Below are 20,249 nucleotides of genomic sequence, written 5' to 3' on the forward strand. Positions count from 1 at the left end.
TGAGGGGCGGAGTGATGCCAAAAGGTGTGAGAATTGCGTGACGATGCGCTAGTGTGATACCAAAGGGGGGAGTGGAGAAAAGCAGTGGGAGTTCCTGGATGTGGTAGTCGCTGATATGCTGCCCTTCTTTTTTTCTTTTCTCTCATCCCATCTCATGCCACCTCAAACCCAGAGCGACCCGCGCTATCTCGACTCGCCTCTTCTCTCCCCTCTGCCAGCTCCACCCCTTTCTCTCTCTCTCTCCTTCCCAATCTCCTTTATCCAGTCACTCTCAAACATAACCCGGCCCCAAGCAAGAATTGGAGTACAGCAATGATGAATAGGAGCTGTACTCGCTTGTTGCGCTGAGCGTGGGTAATGGTGGTTACGCTTGCAGAGGAAGATGGGGCGCTGGCTGCATCGGGGAGGATGATGTGGCGGAGGGAGCGGAGCTGAGCGGTAGCGGTAGCGGTAGCGCGAGGAGGAATGGGTGGCAATGAGGAGGGGAAATGGTCAGTGTTTGATCTTCATTTGCAGAGGGCAATCTGCCTCTGGTGTACTTACGAGGAAGAAGGCCAACGCGGCGAACGAGTAGACGAAGCTCATCCACCACACTAGTCCTCCCAGCTTCAACGCTGAAGCAGCCAGTGTGACGCAGGCCGGCACGAACTTGTATCCTGCATAGCTAGTCAAGTCCAAGATCCCATAATGGTTTCCTTGAACATTTAGGAGATAGCAGGCTAGCTTGATTAGCAGGAGCTCGACGCCGATGATGATTAGGGCGCGAGAGGCTGTGAGGCCGAGAATCTCGGGACGGAACTTGTTCGAGAGGCCGAGGATGACGGAAATGAGGAGGACGTAGGTGACAAAGGACATCACTGGAGGAGGTGGGCCCAGAGGTAAGGGAGAGTCAGCAGCCAAGCTCTTAAGCTCCCGATACGCCCGCTCGCAACTCACCTGGTATGTACAGGTCCGGCGCATTGACGTCCTCCCTCGGAGGAGCGTATCCTTCCATGATGACTCTCCTCTGCGTCTGCCACTCCATAGTACCTCCTGCCGCTTCGGCTCCACCGCTGGGTGGAACTCCTCCCACTGCTACACCTCCACCTCCTGCCGCCCGATGAGCTCGTGACCAGGGTCTATGCCGCCAGGGGAAAAGGATGACGCGGAGCTTGTGAAGGACGTAGGAATTTGATACGTTGAAGAAGGGTCTCAGAGTTGCCATTGACGGCAGATATGTCGAGATCTGCGACGAGGGAGTGTCATGAGACAGAATGTAAGCTCTTCTGATTCAGTCTGCCAGCGCGATCCCGGGAGCTCGCGTACTCACGTTCTTCTGCATGTATTCTCCTCCTACGCTTGCCATCTGCTGACCAAAGTGCATTCCCATTTGAGCGGTCATGTTCACATTCGGATCACTCGGCAGAAAGTTGGCAAATCCGCCAAATTGACTCTGCTGCTGTTGTCCTGCTCCACCGGCCTGCTGAGAATAGTACGATGATTGCTGAGGATTGCCGTATCCGCTTTGCTGATGCTGCTGTTGGCCGTATGCCGAGTGGTCATTCATTGCCGATCCGAAACTTTGTCCATATCCCATGCCACCTCCACCGCCTCCCATTGCCATGGAGCCTGTGTCTGGCTGCTGAGGTTGAATGGGCGGGCTGCTATATCTGGCATAGGGAGCCTGGCCTGAAGTACAGCTCCCGCTAGAGCTCGTTCCAGCGCTCATGGTAGAGGAAACTTGGCCCGTAGGAGCTGCCCCACCTGCCCTGGAACGGACAGAGCTCATGTGTGTGTCTGCGGAGCCGGAAACGGCTGCCGAGGGAGTGGGTGTTCCGGGTGGGTCGGGTACTTGCCGCGGCGGGTGAGTGGGGATGGGATGTTGCAGAGGTGGTGGAGACCGAGTAGAGTGGTGCGGCGGCGAGTACATTGTGGGCCAGGGCCGGAGAGAGTATGGAGGGAGGGAGACTGGCCTGTGTGGAGCTGGCAAGCGGGCTGCTGGCGAAGCTCAGGACGTCTGCGCAGAGCGACACGGTGTGTCTTCGCTCGAGTGTGAGAGTCTGAGTCTACTTCTTAAGGTGTCGCAGTGCCAGCTGTCGCCCGTATGGATGTCGATGTTACGGGCTGGCGATGGTAGGGATCTATAGTAGCTTTTAGCTGTCCGCGAGAAGAACACGATGAGCTGGAGCTGAGTGCCGACAGAGTTGCTCTGCATGGACCGCCTGGTCTCGTGGGGGGCGTGGCCCTTCGCGCGCGCGTCACAGCAACCATCGCTGCTTCCGCTCCGATATTCGACCGAGGAAGTCATATACACGCTGGTGATGCTGCGCTACACTACGAGGTGAAACCACAGTGAGATGTCAGACAGAGCTTTCGAAGCGCACCCTGATGGATCGTGAGACGCCTCAAGGGGAATCGACGAGAGCTCCCCGCTCTTTGAAGTCTGGACTTCACGACTAGTATGAAGGTACCATTTGAGACCAACAGCCGATGACGCATCTCTGCGCTCTCTCGCCAAGCTCTCGCTATATCTGGTTCGCTGTTCTCGGGCGGCCACTTGACACCGAGCGCAGAATGTGTGTGGGATCGGTGGAAAGGAGCTATGACAAGGTCATTGCTATATGTCCCTGGCACGAGGCTCAAGGTGATGAGAAGACCTGCTCGCCCTGCTGCCTGCACGGTGACTGCACCGGCTGTGGTCGACGTCCGCACCACTCAGAGTATTATACATGGCCGGTCTCAGAATCTGTGTAGCGCTGCTTGGCACGACTGTACCTTGCGCCTTGCATCTGTTTCACAAGTTCTTCACTGCCGTCTGCCAGTTGCTGTGCTTGCCTTCAGAGCACTGTCAGACGCCCACGCCTTGGTGGTGAAGCGAGGGAGTGCGAAATGAGAAGTGGTCGCGTGGCTGCGACGCGACGGGCGCCTGCGTGGGACAGAGAGATTTGACGTGAGTCGCTTCTCGTCAGAGCGGAGGAGTGGGCCGGGCGGAGGAGCGGAGGGGGAAGCGGGAGTACCACAAGACGGGGGCGCAGGCACCAGGCGGCAGACGGCACAAGCAGCCTCACGCCCAAAGGTCACTAAAAAGTTTGTTGCACGACGCCACCCTGCTTGGTCCGGCTGCCAATGGCCCGCCAAGGAGGGCGATAGCCATCCCACCCAGCATAAGGCGTGCCTAGCAGCGATACTTTGCATTCATCCCTTGACGTCTTCCTCGTCTCCGTCTATTTTGCGCTCCTCTTTCTTCTTATACCAGATCCTCTTTCAACTTCTGCGCTACCTACTCCCAAGGCTCTCAGCACCCCCTCTCTTCCCGCCCCTTCACGCGCCGCTTCTCCGAGGATCACTGATCCAGCACAAAATCCTCGCTTGGGCCCCTTCTGCTCCCCTATCCTCCGCGTTTCAGATTCAACCAGAGCCGGTCTCACCTACCCGAAACTACATTGCCAGTATTCAAATTCAAGATTAGGACTCGACCAAGGTAATATTCCATCCTCCCGTTTCCTCTTGTCTGCTTTACTACCCCACTACTACCTCTTCAATCAGCTGCACATCTTTCTTCGCACGCAGCATGGGCAACTCTTCTTCTCGTTCCTCCAGCTCTGGTCCTACCATTGTGGCAGAGGCCATCGAGCCCCTCCCACGCTATTCGGACCTCTGCTGCATTCTCGGAGGGGTGAATAGGAGAGAGCATACTCTGCTCAAGGTAGCACTGGGATTCGGAGGTGTGACAGGCAAGCTGTCGGTAAAGGACGTCAGGCGGCAAGGAGCAGTCGTGCTCAAGAGTGAGGTGAATATTGCAGGTCCATTTGCATCTGACAAGCACTGGCAGAGCTGCAAGACCCACAGTGAGCTGACCCAACCGCCCTCCCGTCCTTACCTCCTCACCCGTCACCCCTTCCACCCTCGCAGAGCAAGTCGAATCGCAAACGTACAATAACATACATCAATACTCCACAGGGTCATCAGCTCCTTCGTGTAGAAGGCACCCACGAGTGCGTTGGCTTCCGCAAAGGCTGTTTCATGACACCACGCGGCATCGCCGGACCAGACGGAGAGTACATTGTTCCTGCAGCCAATAGCGGCGCTGGCCCCAGACATAGCGACGCAGCAACCAGTACCGCATCGTCTACCTCCCACTCGAGTGGTATGGATACCTCATACAATCCTCAATCAGATCTGGCCTTCACAGCACGGGCTCTGGACTGTACCTTTTTCGAGTGGGGTGTGGAGCTGCGGTCCAATCTGAGCCAGGATGGTCAGAACAATGCCGGGCCCGCCTCCATCTGGGTCCAAGAGAATGTCGGCATGGGCACAGTCGACTTCACATGGGAGGGTAGGATAGTGGCTAGGATCGGTGCTAACCCCGGCGGCAGCATCGTTTGGAACGGAGAGAAGTTTGACGGTGAGTGGTGCGGTCTGGACTCTCACGTTCACCTTCTACGAGCTTCATGACTGAGTGTCTCTCCCCTCTCGTTCTGCTACAAACAGTCGCAAAAAATTCCGTTGCAATGGTGATAGCCCCAGGCATGGACTGGGTTCTGATCAGCACAATGTGCATCCTCCTCCTCTGTCGGCAGTCCGAGCACGATGCCGGCCTCTCCACACGCGCTGGTGATCTCTCCCTTCTCTCCTCTCTCCTCGACGCCCGTAGCGACCTCAATTCTTCGAGCAAGAGCTCCAACAGTATAGGCGGAAAGAGCGGCGGCAGCCGGGGAGAGTCCCACAGGTCCAGGGCAAGTGGACCTGGCCCTGTGTCGAGTGGAATGGTCGCGAGCCGCAGTGGTAGTGGCAGCATTGCCTCTGCGCCGAGGAAGGTTCATGCGCAGAGGATCATCGAAGAAGACGACTACTGAGGCGCTCAGAAGGAAGGGGAGGAACAGAAGGCAGGCCCGGTTGTCCCGCCCGCCTTGTCCGTCAGTAGCCCAGTTGCAGCGTGGCCCGCAGCGCGCTGCGGCTTCTGTACCATCTATTGTGCTCGTGTTTCGTCACTGTAATAGCTACCTAGTCATGATGTAGTATGTTCTGATTTGAGGGAAGGACAATACTGTCGTCGAGTCTCGGACGCGGACTGCCTTGGGTGCGGACTGGCGGCTGTGGCTGGGCGTGGCTTCACCTGAGCTGGATTGAGCTCAGCCGAGGCGATGCGCCCCAAATTTCGACTGCCGGGCGATAACTTCCCAGTGGTCTACCTTCATCTCTCATTCCTACAAGACCTTGTCCTCCTTGGCAAGCTCTGACGACGAACATCACGACTCTCATCCACCGCCTAACAGCGTCCACACGATATCCATCGCGTCAATTCGCGGAGCCAGACCAGTGAGCTCATCCCCTCGCGATTGAGCTCTCGGCCCGTTGCGAGGGTCTCGGCAAATCCCAATCGCCTTTTTCCCGGACCCGGTCGCGCTCATCTCAACTCATCTAGACTTGCTTATACAGCAAGTGGGCTTGCAACAGATGTATCACTCTCGACAGGGAATAGCTGCCGGCAACGGTAATGGCAACAATGGAGGCGCTGGACCTTCTGGATCCACCTCTTCCCTGCCGGCTTTCTCCCATCCACACTCCGGCATACGTACACCGCCCAATGGACACTCCCCGCATGCATCGCCTTATGCCACGCCCGCGCCAGTGTACCAGTATACGAGCATGAGCAGAGGTGGATCAGTCATGGCTGGGGGAACATGGACCCCTACCGAGAGCAATACCCCTAGAGGTAGCGGGCCTCACGCGAATGTGAAGAGCGAAGATGAGATGGATGAGGATGAGGACGACGAGGATGAAGATGATGACGAGGATGACGACGACGATGATGACGACGATTTGGGTGATGGGGATGAGGATGGCGAGTCTGGTCAGGCTAACGGCAGTCAGCGCAAGCGCAAGCGTGACGGGTCGAATGGGGCTTCAGGTCAAAACCGTCGTCTCCAGAATTCACAAAGACAGGACTCTACCAACCGCTCCGCCTCTGGTATGAGCCCAGACCGGAGCGAACAAGATCAAAGTGGATCAAGAAACCCAAAACCTCCCCGAGGATCAAAGGCTTGTACCCACTGCCGGAAGCTCAAGATGAGATGTACGGGTGGTGAGAATGGTCCACCCTGTGATCGCTGCAAGCATTCCGGGTATGTCTGTCACTTTGAAGAGAGCAATCGAGGCAAAAAGGCAGCAGCCAGCGCCGCTGCTGCCGCAAAAGCGAGAGCAGAGCGAGCTGCTGTTGCCAACGCTAGCACTCAAGCTCTACCAGAAGAGCAAGGAAGCCCAAACAACTCCTTCTCAGCAGCGGGCCTCAAAGGAGCTGGCAAAGCAAAGGGCAAGCAGTCGAACGTCGACTTGGCAAAGAGCTTGGAAAAGATGGAGGCCACGCTCAATACGGTTCTGCGCTCTATCCGAGATCCTGCGCATGCACATAGCCTCGGGCACGCGAGTGGAATGCTCACACGACCTCAATCGCCCGTTCGTGAGATCTTACCGCCCACACCTGCTGGGACTTCTTCCCGTCGCGGTCTGATGGATCCCCCTACAAGCATCGCCCCGAGCCAGTTGACGGCTTCTGGTGGCGGGCCAGCTGGGATGATCCACCCATCGCAGACGCACACTCAAGCCAAGTATGCCTCCATGGCTCCTGGCCTTGTATCGTCATCTGCCTCCGGCTCCTCCGCGTCCAGGCTGAGGAGACCTCCCAGCCCTCGTCTTCACTCACTGCCTCCGGACAGCATGAACCCTCTAGGTTTGCTCGCTGAAGCCAGCTTGGGTAATCAGATGAGCTCAATGAGGCGGAGCAAGCAAGATAGCAGGGGAGGAGGCACTGCAGCTGACGGTAAAGGTGGTCGGCCGGACACTTCAGGAAGCAAGGAGGGGGAAGGTGAAGGCGCGGACGGCGATGCACAAGGCGGAAAGGCTGGCAGCAAGGTCAAGCGCAAGGGCTCCCTCTCGGACGAGCCCGCTCTTGGCGTCGCTAGCAAGACCTACTTCCGGCCAGGACCAATGTCGATGCTGCCTTTGCGCAAAGTCATCATCGACAGAGAGCTTCCACCTGAGCTTTTGACCAGCGGGACAGTCAGTGATAAAGAAGTGCTGGATCTCTTCAGCATCTTCTTTCACAATTGCGATCAACACATCGTCCTCCTCGATCCCGAGTGGCATACGCCTCAATTCGTCTGTGGCAGGTCACCCTTCCTTTTCACAGTCATTCTCGCCATTGCTTCGCGATACTATACCGCGCGACCCGATCTACACACCAAGTGTCTACAGCAGGCCACAAAAGAGGCATTTCGATGTTTGGAAAAGGGCTATAAGTCGGTAGAGATCGTCCAGGCATTCCTCCTGCTGACCATGTGGGGCCAGCCAGCCAAGCGATTTGAGGAAGACAAGAGCTGGATTTTTGCTGGCATCGCTTTCCGAGTTGCAACGGATCTCAATTTGCATCGCAAATCCGTAGCCAGCCTGCCAGGACACCCGCGTACGGATGATCCGACAGTATTGGAAAGGGAGAAGGAGATTCGCAATCGTGAGAGGACCTGGATCTTCTGCTTTGTCGTGGACCGCTCACTGAGCTCACAGATGGGCAAGCCCAGCATGATTCGCGAGGACTACATTATCCGCAACAGTCGGGCATGGGCTTTGGATCGACTTGCTCAGCCGGCCGATGTGGCCCTGAGCGCCATCAGCGAGTTCGTCCGATTGACTTCGAGGCAGATCGATCTCCTCTACTCGTCCGTCAGCTCCGTCACTGGTCTCAATGCCGATTTGGACTTCTCCAACATGATCAGAATCTTCTACGAGCAGATGGAGGAATGGAGACACTTTTGGGGCGCAAGAGGTCTCGTCGTTGGTGACAGCCGTAATCGATTCCCTGCTATTCCACCGATCGATGAGACGCTTTCGCCTCGGGAAATTGAGATATGCCAGCTTTTCGCTGCTGCCAATCGACCTATTCCGCCTTCCGACGATGCCGATCACACCATGAGGACTCTGTACTATCTCATCCAGCAAGCTCCTCTTCGATACCACTATGCTTCTCTTACGGTACACTCCTTTGGGTTGCAATTTGGTAGCTCCATGGATCGTGGACTGTACTTCTACAAGTGCTACGATGCAGCCAAAGCCCTCTTCTATGCTGCTCGCGACGGTATGAGGCCCATCCTGCGATACGCCCCGGATACGCAAATACTGCTCCTCTCTTTCGCACTCGTCTTCATGCTCAAGCTCACCAGACCCACCTTCAGCAACTATGCTGATTGCGATGAGATCTTTGGCCTAGTGGAGGAAGGAGCCGATATGCTCGTAGATGTGGCTGCTGGACCCACGCATACCCCTGCCCTCTACGGCAGGTTCTTGCGTTCGACCTTGGCCCATGCCAAAGCAGAGAAACAGGGCCGAGGGACAGGTGCAGGCTCGACCTATAGTCGTTTCCCATCGCGAGCCGTCTCGCCGAACGCACAACAGCAGTCAGCCCCAGGAGTCAACATTGCAGACCTCACTCGTGGGCTCAACGAGGCCAATGGCCATAATGGCTACTCCAATGGCAATAATGACCCCGCCTCAGCATCGGCCGCCTTCAGCATTGGTGACTCGGCTGCGGACCCCATGCTCGGTACAGGTCCAGGTGGTCGAACGACGGCCCGCAATTCTCCCATTGGGGGAGAGCAAGGAGGGCCAGATCTGAGCGGCGGCACAGGCCTTCCCTTCAACGCTTCTACGATGTTTCCTTCAGCTTCATCCACGACCATGGACTCGTCTTCTCTCATGCTCGACAATGTCTGGTGGTCCCAGCTCGTACCTGCTGGTCTGGGCGGGCCACTAGACGGGCTCAATGGCGGTATCGATATGCAGCCCGCTTCTGTTCCCTCTGACGATTCGGTGGGGGCTACACCTGGCAGCGGACATGGCGGACACTCGGGGAGCGGAGGTGACCACCATGATGCTTTTCCTGGACTGACGGACGATACCTCGAGCGGCTACCATGGAGCAGGGACAGGCGTCACGCGTCCCAGCAGTCCGCATGGAGACGATTCGACTTCAGGAGCGGGAGGAGGTGGAGGTAGCGGTCATGCTGGTTCTGGAGGAGCCGGAGGAGGAGGTGGTGGTGGAAAGGGCAAGGATTCTTCCTCTGGTGTGCTGAATCAGTTTGGACCAGGCTACCTCAGCTTCGACTTCTCGCATGGCTTCTGAAAGTAGAGACAGAGAGCTGCACGTCTAGAGATGGATGGAAAACAGATACCCCGACTTGTATTGGGTGGGCGGTTGATCAAAAGATGGAGTAAAGGATGCCTGTATTGTACCTGAATTTCCCATCCTCAAAAAGAGTCTTATCGTCTCCCCGTGTCCGTCCCCACGCGCCGTTTACTCGTCCTCATCGTCCTTTGCGTAGATCTTCTTTGGCTCATTCACCTCCCACGCCTTTGTGAACTTTCTCTCCTCCTCTCCATCCTTCCCAGCGGTATGATACCTGAGCAAAGCCTCTCTAGGATCCTCCTCCCTCGTGTTATCTCTAAAGATGCCCTGAACAACATGCTGTGTCGCCGCCGATCCGATCCTTCCACCCCTTCCGGGCCCGCTCATCGGTACTTGAGGAATGCGAGAAATAGTAGGGTCCTTCCTCTCACGCTCCAGACGACGCTTCTTCGCAGCGGCACTCTGTCCCTGCCCGCGAGAAGAAGCAGAGTCTGTCGCTCCAGGTGTGATGATGGGGCCGTGGAAACCTTCTTCTCCTGCCTCGGGAGAGGGAGCTCGGGTACGACGGGAAGTCGTCTTGGCTAGTGGGAGGAGAGCTCCGCGAAGAGATTGGGCGGGAGAGTAGAAGATGGTACAGCTGCCGGAGGAGGTGGTGCTGAAGAGTTGATTAATCTTGGGATGCCATTGCAGCCTGATGATCGAGTGCGGCTTGCTGCTAGAGGACGCAGTGGGGACTTGCACGGACTGCAGCGGGGAGAGATCCAGGCGAGAGAATATCTCGATGCAGCCGCTCGTCGTTGCAGAGGAAGAGGCAGCAACGTCGTCTCCTTCTTCCACTGCTTTGCCGCTCCGCGAAGCCGATGTGCCCGTAAGAATCGTCCGCTCGTCCGACGAGAAGATGACGCTCGTCTGGCCGTAGCTGTTTGGAAGCCCCGATCTCTCTGCCAATGGCTTCCGGAAAGATCTGACGTCCCAAACTTTGAGAGTATCATCGCCTCCCCGGCTGGCTAGCGTCCTGCCGTCGGTAGAGAAGACCACACAGCTCGTATCTGTCCCTTTGGCATGAGCGCCTTCGATGGTCGAGTTAGGTCTCGAGTAAGACCCAGACGTGGACCATAGATGTAGTGCGCCGTCGGTGCAAGCGGCTGCCAGTGTCTTTCCATCATGACTGAAAACATGTGTGCTGACCTTTGTCCTGGCCCCTCTGTCCTTTGACTTGACACTGATCACCGTCTTCTGCTTGCGCCTATCCTCTACATCCCAGAGTCGTATCGTAGAGTCAGCACTACTAGTGGCGAAAGTATTTGACTGATAGGGCATCCAGCTACCCGAAGTCACCTCGGCAACATGTCCTGCCGTCTGCTTCATGTCCCTGATGTACACATCTCCCTTTTGAAAAGTAGCAATCTCGGCGCCTTCGCGATCGAAGAGCTTCGGCTGGCTAGTTCCGCTGATCGCAAGCAGTTGCTCGCCGTTGCTTGACCAGGCCAGGTCATGGATCCAGTAGGAGCCAAAGGGCTGGGATGTCTTGAACGGGAGGAGGGAGTTGGAAGACATTCCGCCGAAGTCCCATAGCCGCACGTCATAGTCGTATGACCCTGTGGCTACGCGAGCGCCTGAAGGATCAACAGAGAGTGCGGAGACCGACTTTGTATGCTGAGAGAGTTGCAGCGTGGACCCAAAGGGCAGTGATGTGCTGGAGGGATCTGCACCTATTGGCTCTGGGCCGAGATCGGCGGAGGAGTCGGAAGCATTGTCATCTCCATCGTCATCGTCGTCATCATCATCAGGGAGCGCCGAGGCTGCGGCCCTCTCCTCTGCTGTGAGTCCATCATCGTCTTCGTCGTCTTCGTCGTCATCGCTGTCGTCTGCTTTTCTCCTGCTGGCCGCCATTGGTCCCATTGCGGGCCCTTGTATCACCTTTGCAGAAGAAGTGGATGGCCTGGAAGAGAAGTCATGGCTGCCACTGCCGCTGCCATTGCTGCTGCTGGCGAACTTGGGAGCGGAAGACTTTGCCTTGCCAAAGCCCATAGGCAGCATTGCCCGCAATGCTGCTTCGTCCATGCTGGAGCAGAGGAGCGGCTGAGGCTTTCGGGCGAGGTAATGAGGGTGATGGTCAACGGTACAAGTGGTGGTAGAGCGGAAAGGCTGAGTGCAGAAGTGGAGCCGAGGCGGAAGCAGCGACGCCAAAGAGCATCACGCACAAAGTGACACTCGCTACTCCCCTTATCACCCTCCAATACATACCACGACCTCCACGCAGTCATCGTCGCTGCCACAATGACGTCGACTTCGTCGTCTTCGACCGCTGCGGCTGTGTCATCCCCGGCACCCTCCCTCTCCTCGTATCTCTCCCGTCACGCAGACTTCCAGGACATCGACTCCCCTTCCTCCCCGCTTCCCTCCCTCTACTCCTCCCTCTCCTCTCTGCGCTCTTCGAATCCAGCAGCCTATCGCGCCAACCTGGAATGGTGGAACAAGATACTTACAGATGTCGTATGGCAGAGGGCTCAACGGGACGATGTCAAGGGCAAGGCAAGGCAGCGTGATGGAGAGGATAGGTTGGTCCTGCATGTGGATGAGGAGATGCTCGACGGGTGGAGCTTTGAGCAAGTGGGGAGACCGATGGGTATCGGTACCGTCGTGGTGAGTACTATCTGTTAGTTCAACGTGAGCTAATTCTGACCTTCTTTGGTCCCCGCCCTCCATGTTGACTACAGCTCGATATGGCGTCCAAATCCCATCTTGTCTCTCTGACCCAATTCCTTACGACCACTGCTGCCATTGCTGGACCTTCGAGGGTGGCCGCCTCTCGATCTTCTTACGTTCCTTCTGCAAGAAGTGTTGTCGGTTTTGTCGTCGGCAAACCACTCTGGTGGGCTCTGTCTAATCTAGGCATCACAGGCGGAGGTGGAGGGGAGGAGGACGACGAAGATGACTTCAAAGAGTGGAAGAAGGCCAGGGGCAAGTGGGTCGTGTGGGAGAATGTAGAGGTGAGCAGAGGTACTCAGCGTCCTCTATAATGAACCAGAGCAGGGTAGCTGACCATCTCATTGCGCCATGGCATCAATTGTAGCGTACCGCTTCCGCCTTCCTGCAGGCTCACTACTCCCAAGCAACCCTCTCCCCACTGGACTCTCTCCTCCCTCTCGCAACCTTTCGCTCCCGCCTCCTCTCAGCACAACCCAGCCTCTCCGAAGTAGACCAACAGATTGTTCTCAAACACCTCTGCCGAGACAGGAAGGTTGCGCGGGTGGAAAAGGGGCTGGTGAAGCTGGCTGCGTATGAGGGGGAGGAGGTGGAGGCCATTACTGAACAGGACCGAGGTTTGGTGGCTATCAAGGAGACACACGACCGACTGGAGACGCAAGTTGCGGAGCTTGAGAGGAGGATGACGGAGTGAGTGAAATTCTCAGTCGTATAGGCAGACCGAATTGCTTTACTGATCATCCAGCTCACACTACTTATCCCCATAGATGCGATGCCAAAGTACAACAGCACCTCCGCGCCTCCCAGAAGCCCCAAGCTCTTAATGCCCTCAAGCTCAAGAAGCACCTATCGTCCATCCTGGACAAGCGTCTTGATTCCCTTTCCACCCTCTCCTCCATCCTGCTCAAAATCGAACAAACAGCTGGTGATGCTTCCATCCTCGGAACCTACGAGACGGCCACCTCTGTCCTGCGCAACCTCCTCGCCGACCCTCGTCTGCAGCGCGACAAGGTCGAGAGCACAATGGAGGGTCTTGAAGACGTCGTGGCCGATCAGAGGGAAATCGATGAGGCGGTCAAGGATGGAGGGGAGAGGGTGCGCTTGGCTGCTGGACAACAGGAGATGGATGAGAGTGAGCTGAAGGAGGAGATGGAGAGGTTGGAAGAAGAGGAGAAGAGGGAAAGGGAGGAGGAGAAGCAGAGGAAGATCAAGGAGGAGGAGGAGACAGCGAGACAGAGGGAGAGGGAGCGCATTCAGAGGCAGAAGGAGGAGGAAGAGAGGCAGCGCTTGGCCAAGGAACGAGAGGAGGCGGAGAGGACGAGGAAGCAGAAGGAGCGCGAGGAGGAAGAGAGGGCAAAGGAGAAGGAGCTAAAGGCTAGAGATGGGCAGCAAGCAGAGGCGGTTGCGGAAGCGCAGCAAAGCCAGCAAGCATTGCCAGCTGAGAAGGAGAAGGAGGCTATAACCACGTCCTGACGACATCGTAGTGCACTGTCGAATGACTTCCGACCATGTGTATCGGCTTCTCAGAGTGGAATAAATCCTTTTCCTGGGCGAGAGCCAGAGCCTGTCCCGCTCGACCGCATCTTCTAGATTTCCGGCCCATCTCTTTGCTATCGTCTACCGCTCCCATCCCTACTCTCGTCTCGCGCAGATCTGTCCGCAACCGGTGCATATATCACAACCTTTTCCATACTCCCTCAAACTCTGAGCCGGCCGCCTCCTGTTCTAGCCGCAGCCTAAGCCTTGACAGGCTGACCAGCTGCGACCCTTCTTCGGAGGTCCTCCCTGCTCTCCTGACCTACACCAGCCATGATACGAGCGTCCTCGTCTGCTTTGCTAGCGCGTTCCTTCTCCTCGGGTGTAACCTTGCCAGAGGCAAGCCTCTTCTTGTCAGCATCCGAAGGAGATGAGGTGAATCGCTTCTGCACCGCGGCGATCATTGCCCTGAACCAGATGAAGTTGAGGGTATTGAGCGTCACATTTCCTATCGAGTAGAAGAGCTTGATGGGCAGAGGGATCGCAGGCACGTGCGGTGTGGCTGGGAAGTTGACCAGCTTGAACCAGGAGTAGGAGTTGTACACTCCAAATGTCAGGCGAGCTAGGACGTAGGAGCTGAGGAGGAAAAAGGCATTGACGAGCTGAGCGGTGGAGCCGGTGTTGCCCGTCTTGTCCATGAACCAATGGATGTTGAGGAAGGGAGTGGACAGCTCCCAGAGGAGGAAGCCCAGACCGTCATACATGAAGATGGGATGCTGTGAGGAATGGAAAGATGATAAAGAGTCAGCGAGGCGAGATCAGCACGGCTGCTTCTTTCCTCAATCCAATGTCGGCTCTACCCACATAGACGAAAGTGAATGCGACCATGGCCACGACTCCATGGGCGATGAAGGCGGGGCCGTCGAAGAGGGCAGAGACGACTACGTCCCATGCAAAGTAGCCGAGGGCGATGGCATAGACGTTTCCGGTCTCTACGGTGTAGCCATACAGCCTGTTAGCTGCCAAGGGATGCTTGCCTCCCACGAGCCCCCCATCCTGCCTGACAGCATACCACTGAGCCGCTGCCAGGGGGGTGATAATGACGGCGTGCACGAGAGCTACGAGGTGTACATGCCACTGTACGCGCGTCTTTCGCGGAAGGTTCTTGTAAGGCGCATATAGGGATGGAGTGATGAGAGCCGAGGCGAACTGGAGGGAGACCCAGAAGACGAGGGAGGCGAGGGCGAGGGGGAAGTGCGTAGCCAGATGGGGAAAGCCGTACTTTGTGCAAAACGGCTCCACTGCCTTTGTGAGGGCAGGCGAGAGTGTGTTCAAGGTGACTGCTAGGATAGCCATGGCGAGAAGATGGAGAGGGAGAAGACGGAAAGGGACGCCTCCTGCGGCACGAGACGACTAGGGGGATCTGTGTTGGTAAGTGATACCAGGCCAAGAAGGAAGGAAGGCACGTCCTCGCTGCACGCCAAGGTGATCTGAGCGTGGAAGCGCAACGCTGGACTGGGCGCCAATCTTCCGTTCCGGCCTACGATGCGGGGGTGGCCCATCCGTGGCGCGCAGGAGCAACCAACACCATCACCGACCCGATCGTACAGCAGCAACGCCTTGGTCTGCGCAGGTCAGCAATCCCACCTTCGCCTCTCTGCCCATCCTTCACCATCGGCACTGCTCACGGGCAGGCATCCACCATGTCACGCTCGGTGCGAACACGCCGTCTGACGGTGTACGATGCGCAGTCCGCTGGCATCCCCCAAACCTATCAGACCAACAATATCCCCTCAAGATCGACGTCCAACCAGCCCTTTCGCTCACCAGAAGGCGATGCCGCATCATACTCCTCGCAGCAACGGCAAGCTCCACAGAGTGATGCTGAACCTCGCCGTAATGGGCCCGGCCGTCCGCGTGGTGCTACTCTCGTTGGCAGCAACCTCAAGAAGAGATTAAGCACGAGATATGGAGATGAACAGAGAGGAGGCTCCACAGCGGGGGCTATGATCCCAGCTGTACCCAGTCTGCCGAGTGGTCTCTCGCAGCAAGCGTATATACAGTCGTCCTACGATCAGTTGGAGGCAGGAAGCAGCGCGGGGGCAGACAGACGCCGCCTCCCTGTGTTAGGAGAGGGCTTCGAGGCAGGTGTCGGGCCGAGAGGGGAGGTCTTTGGCGGGCCGAGCGATGGGCGCTCAGCTCCGGGCGATCACTTCAACGATCAAAGAGGCGACGGTACGAGCAGAGGATACGACGACTTCGATCACCAGCAGCTCGGTCTCGCCCCGCCTGCCAAGGGTGCCCCGTCTCCCTCTTCGTCTTCATCACGGAATCCCACGCTCGCATGGGAAGGATCCTCTCTCAAATCACTTCTGGACTCGACTCGGAGATACAGCAGCAGCGACAATCTTATCAGTCTAGATAAGCTGAGGCAGCCTGACAACTTCTCTCCTACTGATTACCTCCGGCTCCACCTGCCGCCGAACATGAGTCCTTCCCAGTTCTCTGAGACCCTGACAGCGGCAAAGGCGGCAGTCAAAGACGACGTCAAGTCCCAGGTTTTTGCGAACTACTCAGACTTCATTGCTATCTCGAGTCAGGTGGGGGCTCTTGAGAATGAAATGATTGAACTCAAGTCTCTGCTCACAGAGTGGCGAGGTATGCCGAGGGTACTCGAAAGTCAAGATGAGAGCAGCAAGTCCTTCCTGGGTGCCGCCAGCGCCAATCCACTTGCACGTCGTTCCTCCATGCTCTCGCTGCAGCAAGTATATCGTGCTCAGCTCACCGCCCTGTGGGAGGGCATTGACAATTCGCAAAAGTTCATCCCTTACAAGCCAGGACGTCATCTCATCGCAGAGGCTCCTGATTTTGTCGAGCTCAATGCTGCGACCTATCGGCCAAGCCACAACGTTGCATTGTTCCTCTTGGATGATCTGCTCCTGGTGGCTGCCAGAAAGAAAGGTAGAATGGCAACAAAGGTACGACTGGAAGCCCAGAGATGCTTTGCTCTTGGCGACATTGTCGTCGTGGACCTGAAGGACAGCGCTATGAAAGGAGGTTCTGCTGATGCTGGCTCTGCCTCAGTGTCCGGCGCTATCAAAGACTCGATCAAGATCAAGAGGGGCAAAGAGACCTTCGTCTTTCGTGCAGAGAGGACCGAGTCAAAGAAGGCTCTTCTCAATGCTTTCCGACGCGTTGCTGAAGAGTTGGTGAATAGAAAGAAGAAGCAAGGAGGCAGTGGGGCTGACGGTAGCGGTGCAGGTGCGCCCTCCATGTTGGGACGGAGAGCTTCCGTCTACGCGGGCATGGCTATGGAAAAGCCCGGCCAGAGCTCTGTCAGCAAGTCTTTCCTTGGTGATCTGGCCGAGGAAGGTGGAGAGGAAGATGGAGTATTGAAGCTGGCCAGCGAGAGGGTCAAAGAGGAGAGGAAGGACCCTCACCGATGGTTGAATGACTGGAGCGATGGTTTAGCGGTGGACATTGCTCTGAGAAGGTGGAAAGAGGCATGCGAGAAGGTCTCCAAAGGTGAGTTCATCGGTCGAATCCAAGATGGGCCTACCACTGACCACCGTCCTGTCTCCTGGAATCCGCAGGCAAAGCCGTCTTATCTACCTATACACCATCGGACGCCATTCATCAAGTCTTGACGTCGAGGCTCAACTCCCATATAGGCTCGCTGGTCTCCTCTCTCCTTGCCAGTCTGCAGTCGCCCAGTCTGCGCAAGTCATCCCTCATCACAATCTCGAGCGCTTTGAACTCTCTCGGCTATTCCTCAATCGCCCGCCAGACATTCCTGAATGCTCGGGAAGACCTCCTCCGCAAGCGCAAGCGCTCCATCAAATTCGAAGGAGACACCGAGCTCTACGTGGCCGAATTGTCAATGGTAGTATTCGGCATGGTCCGCAACACCTCCGAGTGGTTCATGGTCAGCTGGAAAGAGACGGGCATGGCTTCGGGTTTTGTGCGTTGGGCCCTTAGCCAGATCCACTCCTTTGCCCTGACTTTCAGACGTCAAGTCTATGGTAACGTCAATGTCGGAAGCAGCACTGGAGGCTACGACAAGGCTACCGCCGCACGAGCACGAGCTGTAGCCCTGGAGAGTGGTCAACAGCTCAAGGACGTTGGCCTGGACTTTGGCTTTGTGCTCGAGGAGCTGTTGAGGAGCGAGGAGGAGCAAATGGCAATGAACGTCACTAGATTCGAGGAGCTCCCAGGAGATGCAGCAGCGGGAGTAGCGACCTATGATGGCGTCATTACCGAGTCGCCTACATCGGCGGCCAGTACCTCAGATCCTGCTAATGCGAGGCGGCCTGCCAGAGCGGCGGATCGCTCCCCAGAGCCAGAACCTTATACTGCACCCCTCGTCACGAATCGTCGTCGCGCAATCGACATTTCAGCCTCTGCTGCCGCCGCCGAAGGCTCTGGCACCCCTGGCGCTCCATCTCGGGTGCGGTCCCTCCGTCAAGGTCACGCCCTCCCTCCTACAGCCAAGACGATGCCGATTCCTTCGCTAACCCTCACGCTGGCGGACGAGGCGAGTGGTATCTCTCACCGAATCTCTTCGGCTGATCTGCCCAAGGTGACTGCGCAGGAGATTAGGAGGAACAGTGTCATGATGACCTCGATGGGGATGGGCAACAGCAACGGGAGTGGAGCTCATACACCTAGCAGAGGAGGGCTGGACACAGTGGAGGAGTGAGAGAGGGAGAGGAGGAGTGACAGTGGGCGATAGGTAAGCCGGAGCCGAGCTAGCGATATCAAGTCGCCTAGGCACTCGAAACAAGGCGGCTGCACTGGAAATGTGTCAGCCCTTGTTGGAGCAAGATAGCGGTCAATGCATGCGATACCCCACGATGGCATTTAACGCCACCCCCGATACATCGGTAGCTGAGTTTGTGTGGTGTGAGATGCCGCTGCTTTGTTTCACTCGGTGGTGTGAGAGCGTCGGTGGTGCTTAGGCAAGGTAGAGGCGTCAATCATTCTGATTTGGGAGATAAGGAGCAGCGGCAGAGGAGCTCGAAGATCAGAAGGAAATAGAGTTCATCCCGCGCTCAGCGTCGTGGTCATGAGAGGTACAAAGTGTCTGGAGCAGAAGGAAACAAAAGTTGTGGGGCAACGGCCAAATCTCATTGGTACGGGGGAATCGAACCGACTAGGCCCCCTTCCCCCTGCCCCCGCCCCCGCCCCCGAATCGGCGGCAAGAATACGGATAAGCCACGCCGGGGATGCGGCCGAACTTCCTTTGATAAGGAAATCCTACGCGAGGGGGGCTGCGAGAGATCGAAAGCGGGCCTTTTGTTTGGTGGGAGAAAAGAGGGAGCGGGGTGGAGAGGGGGGCCCCTTGGTCTTAGATGCGATTGCTACAACTTGCTACAGCGTTGTAGTAGTAGGGGAAGGAGGAGGGGTCGGACTCTTTCCACCCTCCGATCTCTGCGTGAGCCTGCGTCTGCGTATGCGCCTGGGCCTTGGGGGGCCATCTCCCTTTGCCCAATTCGTCCGAAGTGATAGTCCCCGTGGGTCTCAACTCTCGGTCTTGGCGCGGCATATTAAACGGCTTCTGAACTCATGGCTGGTTGGGTGCCTGTCTGCCTGTCTGATGGCTGTGCGCCGATTAGGTACCCTCTGCCTATCCGAAAATCCGGCCGGACATGGGACGACAATCGGCGCTTCGGGAGGGCCTGGATGGATGGCTAAAGGGGGGAGATTTCCTGGGGAGGGCGGTGTACACTTGTGTGAAGGTGAGAGTGGCGTGTAGGCGAGACGAGAAGAGAAGCGGACAGGCGCTGCCTGCACCGACCGCCCTCGGCATGTGGGGGTGTGCGACGCGAAGCGAGAGATGCTCCCTGCACCCCACACTTCGCTTTACTGTCTAAGCGTGCGGAATCTCGCCGCTCAGCCGTCTAAGCGACTCAGCGCCGCGACAATTACATCCAAGCTCAGGGCAGTCTCAGCAGCCGAGGCTGTGGGGGGAGTAGCCGAGGAGGTAAGGCGCTAGGGATGGCCGTGGGTAAGCTTTGGCCAGACCAATGACTGACAGTACACAGACGTGCCAGGCGCTGCCGTGAACGGGGGAATCTCAAAGGTTATGCGGCAGCGATGGGGCTGCTTGCTGTACCTGCCTATGGACTTGCCCTGGCAGGCAGCTCACGCAGCGGGCATACCGGACTAAGCACATTGTGCAACTTTTTTATGATGACGCTTGACCGCGGCTGATCCTTGTTGTGGTTGCGTCTTCGGTGAGCGATCAGGCTGCGAATAGCTCATTGACCGCCTGTGGCCGTACTTTGTTCTTGGCTCGATTCCATTTACGGATGTTCCGCGGCAGGCAAAACTCGCCCCCTCTCGGGACGCGTGTCAAAGAGGAAAAAAAAAAAAAAAAGGAAAGGCGAGGCTTGGGAGCCAAGGCCAAGATCGCAAGAGGCCGGCAGCGGCAGCCACCACTTTGTCGCTGCAGGAGAAGATTCCTCGGATCCAACGCCCGCAGAAATGGCGCCGGCGACTGCAATTTGATTCCTCTGCTGGAATTCTGCCGTGATCCTGACTTAGATCAGCGGCGTTGGGAAAAGACAGCGAGGGTCCTTGGGCTGCGTGTCACACGAGGACGCTCTGCACCTCCGGGTAAGTTACCTTAGCCCCAAGGATCTCACTGTGAGGGAAGCTTGGGGTCTTGCCGGTCCCAGCACCGAGCGTTTGCATCGATCGGCCTGGACCATCGTCGATGTGCGCCACTGATCTAAACACCAATATAGGCGATTTGAATTCTTGTCGCTTGCCACTTAGCACATGTGGCAATTCGTGGCCGAGCATGCAGCACCTTGTGCGTAGACACGGGGAGGAGGTGGGGGGCAGGGGGATGGGAGCCGCGGGGGCGGCATTCCGTGACAGCAGTGCGCGGAGGACGGGAAGCC

General features: G+C 57.1%; 7 protein-coding genes across 7 annotated transcripts; 4 read left to right on the top strand and 3 right to left on the bottom strand.

Annotated features, from left to right (window-relative positions):
- Window positions 1-16: 16 nt before the first annotated feature.
- Window positions 17-2,158, bottom strand: BCV69DRAFT_285709 (YIF1-domain-containing protein). The gene is made up of 4 exons (XM_025493478.1): window positions 1,310-2,158; window positions 937-1,225; window positions 544-857; window positions 17-431 (listed from the first exon to the last, which is right to left on the bottom strand). Exons 1-4 carry the CDS (start codon window positions 1,907-1,909, stop codon window positions 258-260), a joined length of 1,377 nt encoding a protein of 458 aa, XP_025344988.1. The 5' UTR covers window positions 1,910-2,158; the 3' UTR covers window positions 17-257.
- Window positions 2,159-3,113: 955 nt separating this feature from the next.
- BCV69DRAFT_285710 (hypothetical protein) lies at window positions 3,114-4,991 on the top strand. The gene is made up of 3 exons (XM_025493479.1): window positions 3,114-3,769; window positions 3,892-4,384; window positions 4,471-4,991. The coding sequence occupies exons 1-3, from the start codon at window positions 3,551-3,553 to the stop codon at window positions 4,833-4,835; spliced, it is 1,077 nt and encodes a 358-aa protein (XP_025344989.1). The 5' UTR covers window positions 3,114-3,550; the 3' UTR covers window positions 4,836-4,991.
- Window positions 4,992-5,181: 190 nt separating this feature from the next.
- On the top strand, window positions 5,182-9,591 carry BCV69DRAFT_285712 (hypothetical protein). The gene has a single exon (XM_025493480.1). The coding sequence runs from the start codon at window positions 5,437-5,439 to the stop codon at window positions 9,151-9,153; it is 3,717 nt and encodes a 1,238-aa protein (XP_025344990.1). The 5' UTR covers window positions 5,182-5,436; the 3' UTR covers window positions 9,154-9,591.
- BCV69DRAFT_285713 (WD40 repeat-like protein) lies at window positions 9,012-11,297 on the bottom strand. The gene has a single exon (XM_025493481.1). It carries the CDS (start codon window positions 11,218-11,220, stop codon window positions 9,325-9,327), a length of 1,896 nt encoding a protein of 631 aa, XP_025344991.1. The 5' UTR covers window positions 11,221-11,297; the 3' UTR covers window positions 9,012-9,324.
- An 87-nt stretch (window positions 11,298-11,384) lies between these two features.
- BCV69DRAFT_285714 (hypothetical protein) lies at window positions 11,385-13,668 on the top strand. The gene is made up of 4 exons (XM_025493482.1): window positions 11,385-11,802; window positions 11,877-12,149; window positions 12,233-12,555; window positions 12,633-13,668. Exons 1-4 carry the CDS (start codon window positions 11,437-11,439, stop codon window positions 13,336-13,338), a joined length of 1,668 nt encoding a protein of 555 aa, XP_025344992.1. The 5' UTR covers window positions 11,385-11,436; the 3' UTR covers window positions 13,339-13,668.
- Window positions 13,363-14,806, bottom strand: BCV69DRAFT_123270 (hypothetical protein). The gene is made up of 2 exons (XM_025489168.1): window positions 14,206-14,806; window positions 13,363-14,117 (listed from the first exon to the last, which is right to left on the bottom strand). Exons 1-2 carry the CDS (start codon window positions 14,695-14,697, stop codon window positions 13,602-13,604), a joined length of 1,008 nt encoding a protein of 335 aa, XP_025344993.1. The 5' UTR covers window positions 14,698-14,806; the 3' UTR covers window positions 13,363-13,601.
- Window positions 14,807-14,943: 137 nt separating this feature from the next.
- On the top strand, window positions 14,944-18,455 carry BCV69DRAFT_285715 (hypothetical protein). Its single transcript, XM_025493483.1, has 2 exons — window positions 14,944-16,866; window positions 16,935-18,455. Exons 1-2 carry the CDS (start codon window positions 15,045-15,047, stop codon window positions 18,038-18,040), a joined length of 2,928 nt encoding a protein of 975 aa, XP_025344994.1. The 5' UTR covers window positions 14,944-15,044; the 3' UTR covers window positions 18,041-18,455.
- Window positions 18,456-20,249: the final 1,794 nt, after the last annotated feature.

This window comes from Pseudomicrostroma glucosiphilum, assembly GCF_003144135.1.
Source record: "Pseudomicrostroma glucosiphilum strain MCA 4718 unplaced genomic scaffold BCV69scaffold_20, whole genome shotgun sequence".
Lineage (NCBI taxonomy): Eukaryota > Fungi > Basidiomycota > Exobasidiomycetes > Microstromatales > Microstromataceae > Microstroma > Microstroma glucosiphilum.